At 48.5% G+C, this 16,267-nt stretch overlaps 2 protein-coding genes across 3 annotated transcripts in view; both read left to right on the forward strand.

Annotated features, from left to right (window-relative positions):
• LOC136366000 (2'-5'-oligoadenylate synthase 1-like) overlaps positions 1-16,267 on the forward strand; it is a 239,022-nt gene that overhangs the window by 153,501 nt on the left and 69,254 nt on the right. The gene's annotated exons all lie outside the window — the stretch shown is intronic.
• Positions 11,708-16,267, forward strand: part of TEX264 (testis expressed 264, ER-phagy receptor) — a 39,204-nt gene continuing 34,644 nt past the window's right edge. Inside the window, exons 1-3 of one of the 2 annotated variants that reach the window (XM_066326758.1) lie at positions 11,708-11,790; positions 12,739-12,806; positions 13,962-14,253. In XM_066326758.1, coding sequence (XP_066182855.1) covers positions 13,975-14,253 — 279 coding nt within the window. In that variant the 5' untranslated portion in view covers positions 11,708-11,790; positions 12,739-12,806; positions 13,962-13,974. The remainder of the gene's footprint in view (positions 11,791-12,738; positions 12,807-13,961; positions 14,254-16,267) is intronic. The other variant, XM_066326759.1, reaches the window with a different exon arrangement.

The raw sequence follows: 16,267 nt of genomic DNA on the forward strand, positions 1-16,267 counted from the left end.
TGCCTGTAGAGGAAAGGTGCTGCTTAGCCCCTCTCAGTAAGCAGCTCCCTGGGACTGGCTTGTTCTGTAAGGCATTGCAGGGAAGGTGACTTTTTCTTATCAAGGAGACATTTGATTCTACTTGGTAAATGGTTTTTATAGCTTTTATCAAGGAGACATTTGATTCTACTTGGTAAATGGTTTTTATAGCTTGGTACCAGTTCTTCATGGATCACTGAGAGTGTGCTCAGAGGCCCATGATAGTTTATTCTGTGCCTGACCAGTCCACCTCTGCCAATGACACTGAGGCAGAAATCCATTTGCCTGAAGTCCATAGGGAAATTAGCTGTGGTTTGGATACCAGGTTGGTGGGGCTTGAACCAGAAATCAGTTATTTCTAGGCCATAGGTTCTGTTCATAATTGGTTTTTATTACTGTTTGATAGACATCCTTGTTGCCTGCTGGGTTTTTTTCATGAACCATTGGGAAATTTGGCCTTGGTTTACAAGACACTGTCAGGTGTTTTGATCACTGTGTGTGCGTCCTTTTCCTGGCAGTAGCTCCTTGCCCAAGGGAGAGCACTCATTGAATTTGGATGGGTCTGTGGCTCCAGGTCCTCCTCTCTCAGGTGGGCACTGTTTGGGCATGATGTTAACGAAAGTACTTCAGGAGCTGACTTTTCCCAATTTGGTGAATGGTTGGCTTTTAATGGATTGAAAACTGTTTTTAATCGAGGTAGCCAACAAGCTCTACTGCCAGCAATGAGGATCCTCAGACTAACTCTCTGTAAACCACATCTTCTGAAGGTGTCTGTAGTGGGAACTTGCCACCTTCTCTTGTCTTGTGTGTGTTCTTGTTTAAAACAGTCTTCATCCTGACTTTGATGATGGCCAGGACCCCAGTAAGTTTTTAGTGTTAGGGGTGAGAAGGTGCTGCAGGAGTGAAGCTCTTCTCGCATGACATGGGGGGGCTTCATTTTTGAGTTAAAGCAATGTATTCTGAAACTATTTGTTTGGTCGTAAACATAAGCTCCTCCCTCTCTCCATCTCCCCTCAATTTATTTTTTGCCAAGATAAGAGGCCTTACAGGGGAAAAATGATTTATTAACTGAATGCCATGAACAGCTAAAACACCCCTTAAGATCTTTTGCAGATTTTTTTATTGCAGAGATACCTTTTGCTATCAATTCCATTAAAGTCAGACAATCTTTCAAGTGTGTTTACAGCTATCAGAGAAAAAAAAAAAAAAAGAAAAAAGATCTGAGAAGAAATAATAGGAAGCAGTAGCTGATAAGGTGGGGGGTTTTTCCCTTAGGGAATATACCATGAGTTATGTTTTTGGTCAAGCTATACACTTGATTGAAGAGTAAATGTAGTTTCTGTGCCAGGGAACTGACAGCTTTGTTCAACCACCACAGCATTGGCATGATTTACTAAGAGTCTTTCCATAACTTACCTATTAGTGAATTGCATTATAATTTGCTTTTAAAAGTCTTGTCAGAAACTGGGATTAGTATGTAGAAGTGTTTGCCAACCAAACGTGATGGTATGTCAGTATTGGTTTTGTCCTAGAGCTATAAGCTGAGCAGCGTAAAGCATCTGTTTATCACAATAAAAATGTGGGTTTGTATCTGCTGAAAAAACCCCCAAACCAGCCCCCAAATCCCCAACAACTTATCCTTCCCAGCTGATTTGGATATCCAGGTCCTAATGTCAAGAACTTTATTCTGAACCCAGGCAGCTCAGATTCATAAACAATGAAAATTAGCAGGTCAAGCCAAACATGCCAAGTGTCTTTCCTCATATGTGGCCTAATTAAGCAAATGGGAACTCTCCCCATGGTGCCAATATTAAAAAAAAAGTAAAACCAGCAGAGTCCAAACCAAAAGGACATCTATTTCTTCCATGTAGGACATTGGTTGTCTTCTCTGCCTAGCCTACACTGCATTTAGGCCAAGTGCAGGCCTCGATGAATTTCGTTTTTGATTTGCCTCACAGATAAAGAATCCTGAAGGGCAAGTCACTTGTCTGAAGTCCTAAAGGAAGTGGCCACCTTAAAAGCTAGTCCTTTAGCCTCCTCCTCCCCTCTTGCTGTAGCAATTAACTCCTTTGTGATTGTCCAAGGATGGTAGTTTGCAGCTTGGCCCAGGGTTGCTGTCATGACAGCCCTGATGAAAGGGTGAATTCCTGTGTTCTGGATAGGATTTTCACAGGACAACTGCCTGTCCACACAGATAGGGAAATCCAAAGCCTTTGATATGCAGAGGGGGGCAGAAGCTTCAAAAAGTTATTGGCCTTTAGCTGTGGCTGGAGAGAGGTTGAAATGTCTGACACAGGCATCTCCAAGGTGGCATTGGTCAGGCTTCCCTGTCACAGGACCACTGCAGGGGGGAGAAAGCAGCTCTGTATTCCTACTGAGAGAATCCCTGGTTGGAAGGCCTTGGGGCTCAGAGGAACCACCAGTTTTCCAAGAACTGTGGATCTCCAAGCTTATCCTCTGCTTCCATGAGTACAGCAAGGACTCTTTGAAATCCCACAGCAAGGCCATCAGAACACTGTGTGGTCTGTGCCCCCTGTCCAAGTGTGGGTTCCTCCTGGTCTCCTCATGTGAGGGTGGTGTACTGCCGGAACTGAAAGTTTGTCTTGCATCCTTACCTGGGAATATGTACCCAGGAGGCTGCACCTGTTAGAGACCCTGGCTGGATTTGGGCACAACGGCTCCAGACTACAGTGGCTTGCACAAGCTCATCCCTTAATCCTAGTGTGACCCACCTTCCTGTCTTCCACAAATAGAGCACAAGCAGCTCCTCCTCCAGTTCTGAAAACCTTTCTATATTTCCTATCATCTTGTTGCAAGTAATTTATTTTTCTGTACAATTCTTTCAGCTTGTGTCTGAGTAGAAAGCTGAATTATTTAGTTTATTTCACATTAACACAGAAGCTTTGCTTTAAGCTTGTACATGGCATTTTGCTGACTTTAAGTGAGCAGTAGCCACTGTGGCAAGAAAATGCAATGGCCATAAGTTTACTTTGTGGTATGTTCAGAGGAACTTAATTGAATTAAAAACCCTATCAGAAAAATGCAGTTTGACCAACAGGCAACAAGCAAGACCAGTGAGGTTCAGTTTATGTTCAAACCCAAAATTTATTCCAGAACTTTGAGTTTGTAAACGGAGCAGATAGAGAAAATTCAGAGATGTTTAGAAAAATCTGGCAATAACTCTATTAGACAAATATTAATACTTTGTAAAACAATAGAATATAGAAAGGGAATAGAATATTTCAATTGTACAGCAAGGCATTTAATGTTAAAATCTTTCTGTGCACTTTGAGATAATTTTGTTTCTTTCTCTTTTCTGAATTTAGAAATATTTGGAAGAGCTCTAGTAAACTGTGCTAGAAATAAAAGTGAAATAAAGCCCCTTTCCCTTCTACTTTTAAAGGGTAAACAGAAGAGAAATAACGATGCAACTTGATCCTGAAATAATTAAATTTCTCCAACATTTTATGATCTCAAAACTGGGTTTTTTTCTGTGAAGTGCGCGTGCTCCCCTTTTCCAGTTTTGTTTCAAGAACTAGCAAAAAACCCCTTGGCCTTAAGCATGGGGCTGAACTATTCAGCCCATGCAACACTTCACTTAATCCTAGGCTGGTTTGTTAGCAGAGGGAACACATCAGGGATAACAGCTAAGTTTTCATATGTGATTTCACCCTGCTATTAAATGCCCAGTAAATCAAATGTTTTCCTCACAGTCAGAAGTGAAGGACCAATGGCTACCTCCTCAGTGTGAAACTGAGTGGGAAGGACAGACAGACCTGTCGGTACCCTACAGGAGCCTGCAGTCCTGCCTGAGCAGGACACTGCCTGTGCTCTGCTGCCTTCCTGCCGTCTCTTGCTGCATCCTTCTCCATTTGGAGAAGCCAAAGCACAGAAGGACCACAGCAGGACGCCTGGCATGTGGTGGCACAGGTCCTGGAGGTCCTGGCTGTGCCCTGCTGCTGGGTAAGGGTCCTGATCAGCTGCGACAAGGCAGGGTGAGAACTGAAGTTTTAATTGTGTTGGTTGCGTTTGGCTGGGGAGTCCTGTACCACTGGAAAGCCATTCTGAAGACTTCCCCTGCCTGCATTCAAAAACTGGGAGAAAATGCACAATATCCTCGGTTATTCAAATCCCCTTCTCCAAGGGACACTCGGACAGACTTTTGGGCCACTTTTATTACTTACTGACAGAGGAGGGAGCTGTCAGCTCAGCATTGAGCTTTTCATCAGGCACAGGAAGCAGCCCACCTGAGAGCTGGCTAAGCTGTCTTGGCAGCTCACTGAAGCGACATGTTCAGCTTGATGTGCAGGAGATGAAGCTAATTTGGAAGTGCTTAAACCTTCTGCTTTAAGTGCATGTATGGAGTGTTTGTGTCCCTGTACAATGGAAACCACAGTCATGAGTCTGCAGGGACAGTGGGAGCAGTGGGCCTGAGAAGCTGTTCAGAGGGGGAACATTGGCAGTGGGATCTTGCAGTTTTTGTTGCTGTAGCGGTGTCCCACTGCATTGTACCAAGAGTCCCTGGAAACCTGGACAACACCTTCCTGCCAGTGCCCAGAGCCAGAGCACCCTCCTCTGTGCCACAGCAATGCAAGCTGCCCTTTTATCTGGGACACCTGCCAGGCAGTAGAAACAGGCAAGGAAACAGCTATGTTAAACTGGTCTGAGGTTGACTCAAACCAACGTGGACTGGTCTGAAGAGGAATGGCAACCTGATTCTATCTCCTGTTTCTCCTGGTACAACCCATCAGCAGCCTTCCTGCCTCAGCCAGTGGCAGTGTTGCGAGGTATGGCTTAATTACAACCTTGAAATAAAAAATTCTTCATTAAATGTTGCTTTACAACTGCATCAGTCATCTTCTGTCCAGCTGCTGGTGGCAGAGCTCCAAGTGGGCTGGATGGGGCTGGTTTGGCAGGTATGTGGAGTGGTGGTGGTTGGAGTGTGCAGCTGGGCAGAACACGGTTGAGTCAGAAGCTCCAGTGACATTGCTAAATTCAGTTTGCCACAAAGATCTTTTTCTCCTTCATGCTGGAGCTGTCTTTATGCAGTCTTTCTGCCTTCAGAAATGTGGCTCAGCCCCAGTTTCAGGGGAGTGAGAAAATGTGGTGTCTGTGTTACATGTTTAGGGACTAGTTTCCACCATGATTGTCCTGTGGCAGCAGCTGGGTGACAAAGACTGAAAGCATGTCTTTCCACCCAGGGTATTGTCCTTTATTTCTCAAGCCACAGAGATAATCCCTGTCAGATGACTCCATTTTAATTGTTGTGAGACCCTGAACTGATGATTTAGGAGCATGCACTCTCTTTGTTGTGGTTCTGGGTTTGGTGTGTTGCTTTGTGCCCAAGAAAGATGGATTGTTACTCAGCCAAGGCTAAATGTGGAGGTAATACCAGAGACTGTATGAAATGGAATCTCTTCCCAGCCCCAGTCCTCCAATCGCAAATTCTTCTTTTCCCCAGGAGCTGGTGCTAGAAACCAGCAGCCTTTCCTTTGCCTCAGTCAATGCACTGGCATCAGCTTAGTGTTAATGTTCTGATCTGGTCTGGATTAATGGCAAACCTTGTGTGTCATGTACAGCAGAGACTGACTCGCATCAGCTCACTTGATCACTTATTCCAGGAAAAATAACACTCAAATTTGCCAGAGAACTGTCCCTGACAGACTGAAATATTTTTGAATTCAAAGCTTTTGCAACTCTGACAATTTCTGGATATTTTCCTCTAAAATTGTTCATACTGAAATGTGAGGATTGTACAAAGAGTCTTCATGGACCCTTCAATTTGAGAAGAGTTTAAAATTGATCACTTGGACCAATAGGAGCCTTTGTTCCAGGGAACTCAGCTCAGACTAATGTAGAGTTACACAAAAACCTCCCAAGGAAAAACCAAGGCATAAACTTGTGGTTTAATCTCTTAATTTCATGGAGAGGTTTTTTATACACTATTTTAGCCTAGTTACCCAGGAAAAGGCTGTATCTATCTGGAAAATATGACTTGTCTTGTCTTAGTGACAGACTAGATGCAATCCTTTCGTATTGGTTTTTTTGTTTTTTTTTTTTTTTTTGACAAGAGGCAAAAGTTACAGGAGCAAACACTACACAGGCATAAAACTTCCCCTCTTGTATGCAAGGAGTTTCATAATTAAATGGAAAAAGGGCTTGCTTTTGGGCTTTTCAGTTTTGGCACAAGCTCCTGTGGGATCTGTGTGACTGGTCCTCCCCAGCCTCTGCACAGTGTTGCATTTCTTTACAAAAACAGGACCTTTGCTGGTACTGGAGTAAACAGAGGAAAATGGAGGGGAAATGCACCGGGCAAGGGGGAGCAAACTGGGTGTGACATGTGGTGGGTGGCTTTGAGTCAACTGCTACAGCTGAGTACCTCCTTTTAATTTACTTAGTAAGGCCATATCCCAAGGCTGGAGACTCTCCTGTGTTCTCAGTGATTCTGTAAGGATTGCTTAGACGTGGCTGACTATCCTTGACTGGTAGCAGGACCAGAACCACCTCATAAACTTCTGAAATCTTGGGAAAATTATTTACCTAAAAAAAAAAAAAAAATCAAAATCTGCAAAGTTGAGCCTGTGGCTATGATACTTGGAGGAGAGAACACACATCAGGGTGGAATAACGTCAGAAATCACTTGTGGTTAATAGCTTTTATTATGAATTTTGTGTCCACTACAACATGAGGTAGTAGGAAAAGAAAAGGAAATATGAGAGTATAAATAATCAGGGTTTCTGAAAGTCCTTTTGGAAGCTTTCCCCCTCCTCAGATTTACAGCAGCTCCCCACAGATCTTCTGTAGTTACAAGAGTCTCATGAAATATTTTTGCAAGACAGTTGTTTTTTTTTTTTGCCAGAAAGGAGGTGAAAATCTTATACCAAAAATGTCTTTTTACTTTAAATTTGGAGTTGTTGTCACAATGTAATTCTTTAGAAAGCTGCCAGAGAGGCTTTAAAAAGTGCTATTTATACATGTGCATTAAAAACAGGAGTACCACACAGCTATAAGAAATTAATTTTCTGGTTTTGAAGCTAGCAATTAAGGTTGGAACAAATGTTCCTGCTTGTTGTTCCTCCTGCAGTCACTCTTGTAAAACTAAAGGAGAACCATTGACATGAAAGCTCTGTTGGTGTCATTACTGCTGGGCTGCTTTACTTTGTGGAGCATCAGACTCTGGTTAGAATGACATCATGTAAGGCTCTTAAAATCCTGCTGAGATCCCTGAAGCCTGTTAGGGGATCCCTCATTAAAAATTCTGGAAGAGAGTTTAAATTGTCACTTGCTGTAGAGAATGAGCTTGTTGACAAGTCCACATTAAACGCAGCACTTTTTGTGAGCAGTTTGCAAACCCAGAGAGAGAAAGTGGTGTGTTCCTGATTCCCTTCTTGGTTCTGGGTGGAAAATGGAAAAACACTCTAGGTGAACTATCCCATTTTCAGCAAGAAAAACATCCTAAACTTAAATCTAGACTTAATGTACGAGAGAGGGGGTTAAAAAAAAAAAGACAGGAAGGCCTGATTTGTTAGTGGGTATTCTTCTGTAGCTCGAAGACAATGGAAGATAATCCTCAGGGTAAAGAAGGAAGTACACAGCTGCTGCTAAGGCAATGCAAGTTGAAGGCATGCCACAGGAGGAGAAATAAGAGAATATTTCAATGCAAATGTCCCTATAAAATACATTTTTTTGCCAGGGCAGGAAAAGGTGTGGATAGCCCTGTGCTTTGTGTGTGAGACACACTGCAGTAGGAGGTACCAATATTCCCAGCATGGGCAAAGGTAGATATTGTCCTCTGGACCAAACATAAGTGGCTGTGAGAAGCATTGCTACCAATATAAGAACAGATCCTTCTGAGCACTGGCTCCTGCCTGGCACCTCGGGAGGAATTTGGCCAGACCTGTTTGGTCATGAGTCAAAGTTGCGCACCCAAGTTCCAAGTGACTAGAGCTATAAACAGCTTAAAATTATTTTCAGGGCAGTTCAAAGATGAATAATGCATATCTTCAGGCTTGTAAGTGATCTTTTATTCACTGAAAATCAAAGCAATCTACAAATGTAGTTGCTGGCCTTGGGGATGGGAGTCTGAATGACTCCTTGCCATTCACAGTAGCTACCAGAGGTGATGTGACATCTGAAAAGCAGAGATGAAAGCTCCATTGCAATTTGTTAAATAAAAAACACTTCAGTATATTGCTAAATAGCTAATAATCAGAGGTGCAGAATTCCAATCTGCTGTTTAGGGTTTTGAGAGCAAAAAGAGAAGCGCACAGGCTACAACCTACAGAAGTTTTTCTTCCATAAGTTTATGGAAGTTTGCTTATAGTATCCATGGAAATTCCCATGACAGAATTACTTGTCCTGCTACTCTGTGTCTTGCCATTACTGAGTGTTTTGCCTGTCACTGCCATCCATTCTGTTTGGTTTGGTGGCTAGTTTTGTTTTAGCCACTGGATCCTTAAACACCCAGGTTTGTGTGGTTCAGGACTGGGATCTGAACACAAGGTGAGACTCTAAACTTGACCCTTCTGTTTTCCAAAGGCAGGAGATAGGAAAGGTTATGTGTCTGTCTGAAAAGTCCCTTCATAACTTAAAAAACACATTTAATTATGAGACCATTTTTGCTAATAGATTCTGAGGGGAAATAGTTTGCTGTTTAGCATTTGTGACCTAAATAGACATTTAACCATAAGAATAATATGCATATTTCTTAATATTTTAAGTTTATCTGAAAAGATGTGTGTGCCTTTTTTTACTCTGTAACACTGAAATTTTTATTCCTGTCCTGCAGTGGGAAATGAATGTAAATCTGAGGGCAAACCAGTGGATCAGTAGTTATTCCTTCAGTGCATCTCCTCTTTTGTGTTAGCAGAGGCACCAAAAGGTCAAGGGCTGAAGTGCTGCCAAGCTCTTCACACTGTTTGCCTTTTACAGGCCTGGCCCTTCTGGGATGCCAGGTTGTATGTGAACCCTTCTTTGGTCCCACCTTGAGGTTTTCCCATCGACAGCAGCTGCATTTCAACAAATAATCCTTTAGAAAATGTATCGATCGTACAAGAAGCTCCACATTGGTAAATACTAAAAGTTTCTGTGTCAGTACTGGGTGCTTAGAAGTGGAATCCGTTATGCAGAGGGGTAAACCTGTGCTGTCTTGTGTAGCCTTTGTGAATGATTCCCAGAGAGCTTCCTGCTCCCAGCACCGCTAACCCTGTGTTAGGGAGGCCAGTGCCCAAAACCTGGCTGACTTAAATGAGCCACGCCCTGGTCCTGCTTCACTGGACCAAGCAGCCCCCAAACAGTCCTTTGTGCCCTCACTCTGTCCACACAGCCCAGTCCTTCCCTCCTGTCTTCTACACTACCTTTCCTTTGGAGAAAACCTAGCAGGTGAGCATTTCCATATGCCAGTGCTGCCTTCCTTCCAGTTTTTCCCACAACTGATGGTCTCCCTTGGTTGCAACGAACAAAGTGCCAGTCTTGGTTAATCAACAGTAATGCAGAGTTGCTGTTATGGGCATCCAGGGAGGATGTGGGAGTAGAGCCCGTGTCTGTGCTGATGGGAATTCCCCAGGGCTGAGTGATCTATTCTGGCCTCTTGCCTGAACCCCTAGGGAGGGTATTTCCATGCAGAGTTAGTCAGAACCATTTGTGTTTTGCCATTCCCAAGGTGATCAGTATCCATATCACAACTATTTGCTTACAGGGCACCTGAAGTGACCTTTGCAAAGCTCAGCTCACCTTGTCCAGCAGGTAAAGGCAACTGAGAGAGGAAAGACAACAAAGTAACTTGTCCTGGGGCCATGGATGGAGGGTCCAGTAGATGTGAGCAGAACTGGAAGCCAAGGACTGGGCCAAAGCTGAGCTGAATATCCCAGCACAGGTATGCTGAGACAGTGTGGGGTATTGTGGGAGTGAGATGAGTTGACTGCCCTACTGAGCATCATTTCTGCATGCAAATGCTGGGATGAAGCTGGAGTCCCTCCACAGAGAGGCAGAAGTAGATGGAGAAATGTTGGCTGGAGGTTAAGAAGTGGGGCAGCTCACCCACATCTCCTGCTGCTCACAACCCACCTCTACTTCTGACTGCCACTTAGAATTCAAATGAGAATGGGTGGATCTGCATCCTCTGTTAGAGATGTGAGGGGCCCAGGGCACAAACAAATCTGCTGAGACTAAGTTCCTGCCATACCCTGACACACAGGACCCTGCTGGAGAGCACATTTTACGTCCTTCTGCCTCATCTCTCCCCAATGTACTGGTTGAGAGTTAGTGTTTGTTGTAGTAATGGAGAAACATGTGTTATGTGCTAAATGTGTGCAGATTCAAAGAACTTTAAGGCTGGAGGAAGGAGAAGTGTCTGATGGCCAGAGCTGGCAGCTACAGGGCTTTTGAGTTCTGTTCCTCTTCTTGCCAGTGAGCTTGCATGGCTCCAGGCAAGACACGTAACCAAGCTGGAATATTTTCTTCCAGCTGCAAAAGAGTCATAATGCCAAATACAAGGAGAGCCTCTGAGGTTTAACTAATTTCAGTTTATGGAAAGCCTCAAGATCTTCACTAGGAAGCTGCTAGAGAAAGGCAAGTATTGAAGTATTGCAGTATTTCACACCACTGTTCATAAATGAGCACATTGGTGAAAAGCAGTGGCTGGGCTCCCTCTGCAAACAAAAAAACCCCTCCAACCCCAGTGAAGGGGTTTGGGATATAGGGAAATGGATGTGAAACCACAGCAGGGGAGGCCAAGCAAACTCCATTGCTCCTTATTGCTGCATCTGGAGATGGCTCATAGACCAACATAGAGCAAATTTTCCCTGCTAAGAGGGTTGAAGAGGCTGAAGAAAACAGAGGGCTGTGAAGGTTGCTTCTTAGCTCTCCTGGTGCTCCCCTTGTTGGGCAGTGCTGTCTGAGATGTCTGTCTTGCTTTCCTTCCAGCTGGGCAGTGGGAAAGCCCAAGCACAGGCAGAAGCCAAGATGTTCCTGCCAGGTTGCAACAGCCCCAGCAATGGAACCTGCAAGCAGCTGTTCAAATTCCTCTCTGGGTTTCTTGGGAAGGGGTTGGGTGCTGCAGAGCGGCTCTGCCCACTGCCCTGACCGGCCAGGCCAGGCCGTGTGGCCAGGGCCGTGACGCTTGGCTGGAGCAGGGTGGCACCTGCTTGTCCAGCGCCCGAGGGAAGGGCCCATTCTCCGGAGGCTCCGGCAGCTGCGGAGCCTGGGGCTCGGGTCAGCAGCAGGACGTGCGCCGCGATGTGCGCCAGGACGCCGCAGCCCCAGCAGGCTGTAGGACACAGCGCTGCTTAGAGTTCAGCAGCGCCCTGGAGGGGGTGCGGGCTGGGAGGGGAGAGCCCTCGGCCTTGCTGCAGCTGCCTGCAAGCCCTGCATCCACAGCGCTCCTGCTCGGCGCAGGGAGGGGCTCCCGGCCTGCAGGGCTGGGCAACCGGGGAGGCGCTGGGAGGGGAATGGAAGCGGCCGGGAGCTGTGTGGAGCCTCGGGGCGGACTCGAACCCGTGTCCGCCCTGAGGCCGTGCCGTGCCGCCGCCCGTCCGCCAGGAGGCGCTATCCCCGGGGGCCGCTGCCGCGGCTCCGCAGAAACACACCCCCCCTCGGGGTGCCCCGCCCAAGCCCCGCCCCCGCTGGAAGCCCCGCCCCCTCCGCGCTGGTATTGCGGCCCCGCGCCCCGCCCATCCCTCAGGCCCCGCCCCCAGGCCCCGCGCGCAGCCGCCCCCTGGCGGCGGGGCGGGGCGGCGCCGGGATCGTTCCGGGCCGGCCGCACCGGGAGCCCCGGTGAGAGCGCGGGGGGTGCCCGGGGGCTCCGGCCGGCACCGCGGGGACAGCTCTGCGGGGATCCGCGGGGCCCGGCAAGCAGCGCCGCGCCGATCCGGTCCCCCTAGGCCGCGGCCTGCTTGGAGCCGGAGGGCGCCGGCCGGGTCCCGCAGCGCTCCGGCGGTGGGCGCGCCCGCGGCGGGGGCAGCACCGGTGCCGGTGCGAAGGGCGCTGCCTGCGGGCAGGTGGGGCCCAGGGATGCAGCTCCCGGCAGGCAGGCCGGACTGCGGGGCCGCTCGGGGCAGACTCCCACCCTCCGTCGGGCACGGACGCCGGGAGGGTCGACATCCCGGCCGGAAAGGGGAGGTGACATCCCCGGTCCGTGAGGAGGGCTGGGGGAACCGGCAGCGCCTGCCAGTGCCGGCGGGGAACGAGCCACGGGAACCGGGAAGAACGGCCAAAAATACCCTGCTCTCCTCTGGGGCGGCTGCCATCAGGGCCCTGGGGCTGGGCGTGGGGCTGGCAGCTCGGGGGAATCACCGGAGCCGTGATTGGAAGTGCCAGGTCTGTTGTGTTGGTTACAGGGAGGAGCTGAGGCGCTGCGGGAGCCGGTGTATCCTCCCGGGAGCTCTCTGCTGCCAGGGCAGCCGGGAGCAGCTCCGGCTGCGGCTCAGGTGTCCCCGGGGCCGGCCGGGCCGGGGCACACCAGCAGAGGCAGGACATCGTCCTCTTTCATCGTTCCTTTGCCATTTCCGTGTTTTTTGGTGCCCGTGCATTCAGCCGCAGGGTTCTGGGAAGAAATCTTGGCCTGTGTGGTCCTGGAGGAGGAGGCTGTCCTCGGGACACCCCTGCTTTGGGGAGCAGGTCCGAGGTGACCGGGCACCTTTCGGCTGCTCTGTCGCAGCTGTTTTTACTTTTGGTCCCGTGAGTTTGAGAGGAAGCAACGATACTTATTTTTTCCTGCTGCAGCGCCACAGATCCCGCACCCCTGTGGATCAGATGTCTTGAAGCATTTCTGAGCTGAGCTGGTTTTTCAGGTGAGTGGGGTCATGGTGTGAGATGTGCCTGGCCCAGGAGCATGGCCCCGGTTTGGGCTCAGCAGGGCTTGGTTTTGCCATCTCTCAGCTTGCCGAGCTCAAGCAGAGTAGAGCTGCCTGTGTTTCCTACCAGGATGTGGCTTTTCTCTTGTAAAGCTGAGTGAGCAAGCAGCAGCCTCGGTGAACAGCACTTTGTGGACAAAGTGTGTTTATAACACACAGAAGTAAAGGTGGATTGTTTACTTCAATGCTCGCTTCCAAGCCTACCTTCTGTGAAAGTCCCAGGGGAGTGTCACAACCATTCCCTGTGTGACCAGAGCTGTGGTTCAAGGGAATATAAAACACAAACAACTCTTTCTGAAATGGTTTGGGTTGCAACTCCCCAGAGTGGTTGCACTTGGTGGGTGAAAACAAGCAGGAGGCTTTCACCAGGCTGCTGTGTCCCACCATCAGCACAAGAGAAAAGATGCCAAAGAAAACAGGAAGCCTTTGTTGAAGTTATAAAAACTCTTTTAGTTTAAAAAAAGCCATCAAAAAAGAATACCAGTAATTCATTGTACCCGAATGTGCTGAGAATGCTTTTTCTTGCTGGGTCTTCAGCTCCCTCTGAGCCTCTTGGGGTGTTTGGATCTGGATCTGAACTGGCGTAGTCCTCATTTGCATCATTGCAGGAAGGTCTGGACTTCTAGATGTATTGACAAAGGGGTTGCCCTGGTTAGAATGGGCCTGATACCTATGAATGATAAATTATTTTATTACGGTTCCCTGATCCTTAGCCTAGTCCTATGTATCTGTTATCTATTGCATGATGCAGGCTCCCAGGGTGGTTTTTGGTCTCTCCTGGATGCAAAACTGGATTTGAACAGTTTTGAGGAGATGGAGATGATGCCTCTCTGTCCTCCCTTCAAAACCCCCTCATTCCCAAGTGGCACAGGAGCAATATAATTCGTACCTAGTGACCAATTGGAACAGGCTGATGCAATGTGGCACTAATATACAGGAGGCTTCTGGAGGGTTTCCATTCTATTAAGCATCAAGCATAAGAAGAATTGGAAGAGAGTGCGTTTTGCTGCAAATAAATCACTTTAGAAAGCAGTTCTTTGCTCAAGTGGTAGCTTGACTGCCCGTCTTTTTCTTCTCTGCTCTTGCTGGCAGTGCCTCAGGAGCCATGGTGCACCAGGTGTCCATCATGACCGACTGGGTGCTGCTGGGGCTGATCGCGGCGCTGGTCGTGCTGCTGCTGCTGACCGTCTTCGGGTTCGTCGTCTACTCGGGGCTCTTCACCGAGGTGGTTGTGAGTGCTGGCTCCCCCCCCGTCGGCAACATGACCCTGGCCTACAAGTTCAGGGTGGGCCCGTATGGAGAATCGGGGCAGCTCTTCACAGACGGCTGCAGCATCTCCTCGAAGCTCTGCTCCATCGGCGTTTACTATGACAACCCTCACACGGTAAGGTGTACCCGGCAAGGCCAGCACGCTCCTGTGGCTCCCAGCTTGATATGCTTCCTAATTGTGTTTCAGGTACATGCAGCTCATCCTCTGTAGGTGAGCACTGGGGTTCACGTGGTCTCCCAGATCTACAGAGGACCCTGTGTGGGCAAAAGCACCTGAAAGTAGATGGGGTTTTGCATAATCCTGAGTGAAGGGCATTGGGCGAGTAAAGCTAGGTGTCTTCTGATAGCGTCTGCTCAACAGGGTATCAGCAGGAAAACAGACCTGGTTATGGAACAGAAACCAGTGACCATGACCCCAAGGTGAGGCATTCCTGGGCATGTTCCCTGGAAGTGCAGTCAAGGCTCCTTCTGAACTTGCAGCTCTGTGGTTGAAAGCAGATGGTCCCTTCTCAAAAGTTCGATGTGTTCTCATCCATACTCCTTCTCTCATTTCTAGTGCTCTCATGTGTTTCTGAGCTTCCCTGTAGTTCTTCCATCCCCTGAGAGCTCTTACTGAAACCTCAGGTGCTGCGTGCTGAGGGCTCCTGTCTGATGAAACAGTTGCTCCATGATGCTCCTCGGGTTGAAAAGTGAGCAGAAAGCATACTGCCTGATGGCTGCCAGCCAGAGCCCAGTACTCCATGGGAACAGTTAAAGGCAAGGAACAAACAAAAGTGCATCAGAACTTGCTGGGGGGTGGAACCTGGCTGCTGATGCTGAGTGACTCTGGGGTTTGCAAATAATGGCATGTGGGCATCTGTCTGGGGCAGACAGCCTGGCTCCCCAGTAATTCTGCAGTAGCTACTGTGACCGTGCAGGAATCTGTGGGGAGGAGGGACAAAAGAGTGGCCAGCAGCTGTGCATGTGTGCTTGGGCTTGTGTCTTGAGGGCTGGTGCAAGGCACAGTGCTTGGGCTGACAGCTCTCACCCAGTGCTTCTGCTCTGGGGGTGTCTGGTCCTGTTTTAGAAACCTTGTTTTGTTGCTTGCAAGATGTTTATCCCAAGGATTGGAGCTGCTTTGAGGGAAGAACTTGTCCATTTAAACATAGTGTTGAGTGAGCTGTGTCAGGAAGATACTGGAGGTGAAAAGCACTGAGCTTGGCTGTGCACAGAGGAGCCTGGTGTGTTCAGTCACCTTGTGTCCTTGTATCCTGTGATGCCCTGACTTGTTTCTACCTACCTGGATCACTGGAGGCAGAGAAGACAATGTGGTTCCTCTTCTTGGCCTGGGAAGGATGATGGCAAGGATGACTTCTCTCCTTAGGATGAGCTGGGCAGAGGCAGGCTTTGACTAGGCATGCTTGGACACTTTTGTCAGGAGGAAGTGTCATGTTTGGAGCAGGAGCCATGGTGCCCATGTGATCAGAGTGGCCATTTCATTCCCCTGATTTGTATCCTTGTACCCTTGTGAGGGCCTCACCTGAAGTTGAGAATCCTGATGCTGCTGCTTGTTCTGCTGTGGTCTCCAGCCACAGAGCAGGCAGTCAATGCTGTGGGAAGGGCTCAGTGTCCATTCTCAGTCCTGTCCTACTCCAGGGATGTGATGTGTACATGCCTCTGGTTTCCCTGCAGCCTTTCAGCTGACATTGTATCAAGGGTGTTGTACCTTGGCTCTTTGTTTGCCAAAGCCTGGGCTAGTAAAAGCCTGTACTGCTGAGGCCCACAGATACTGATAAGAATATTTGTGGTAACCCCTGCCCTGCCTGGCACTGGGAATGCTTTCCCTGGTAGCAGCAGATGAAGCCAGGAAGCAGTAACTCTGACCTGGCCCTGAAAATTTTGGCTGTCAATGCAGGTTCAAACTGCCTCCCCTTCCAGGGGAGACAGGTGTTTTGTCCCTTTTTCTTCTCTTCCTGCACCTGCTGCATCTCTGCCTTCACCCTGTGACTAGAGAAGGCAGTGGGGCCAGAGGCCCTGTCTCTGGTGGCCATCCAGGGTTTTGGAAGCCAACTTTGTGGCTAGAGTATAACCTGCCCTCCAAGGCTTGGCAGGCAGTCCCATGGACCTTGCCCTTCTCTGGAATGGCTGCA

The sequence above is a fragment of the Sylvia atricapilla genome, chromosome 11, assembly GCF_009819655.1.
Source record: "Sylvia atricapilla isolate bSylAtr1 chromosome 11, bSylAtr1.pri, whole genome shotgun sequence".
Taxonomy (NCBI): domain Eukaryota; kingdom Metazoa; phylum Chordata; class Aves; order Passeriformes; family Sylviidae; genus Sylvia; species Sylvia atricapilla.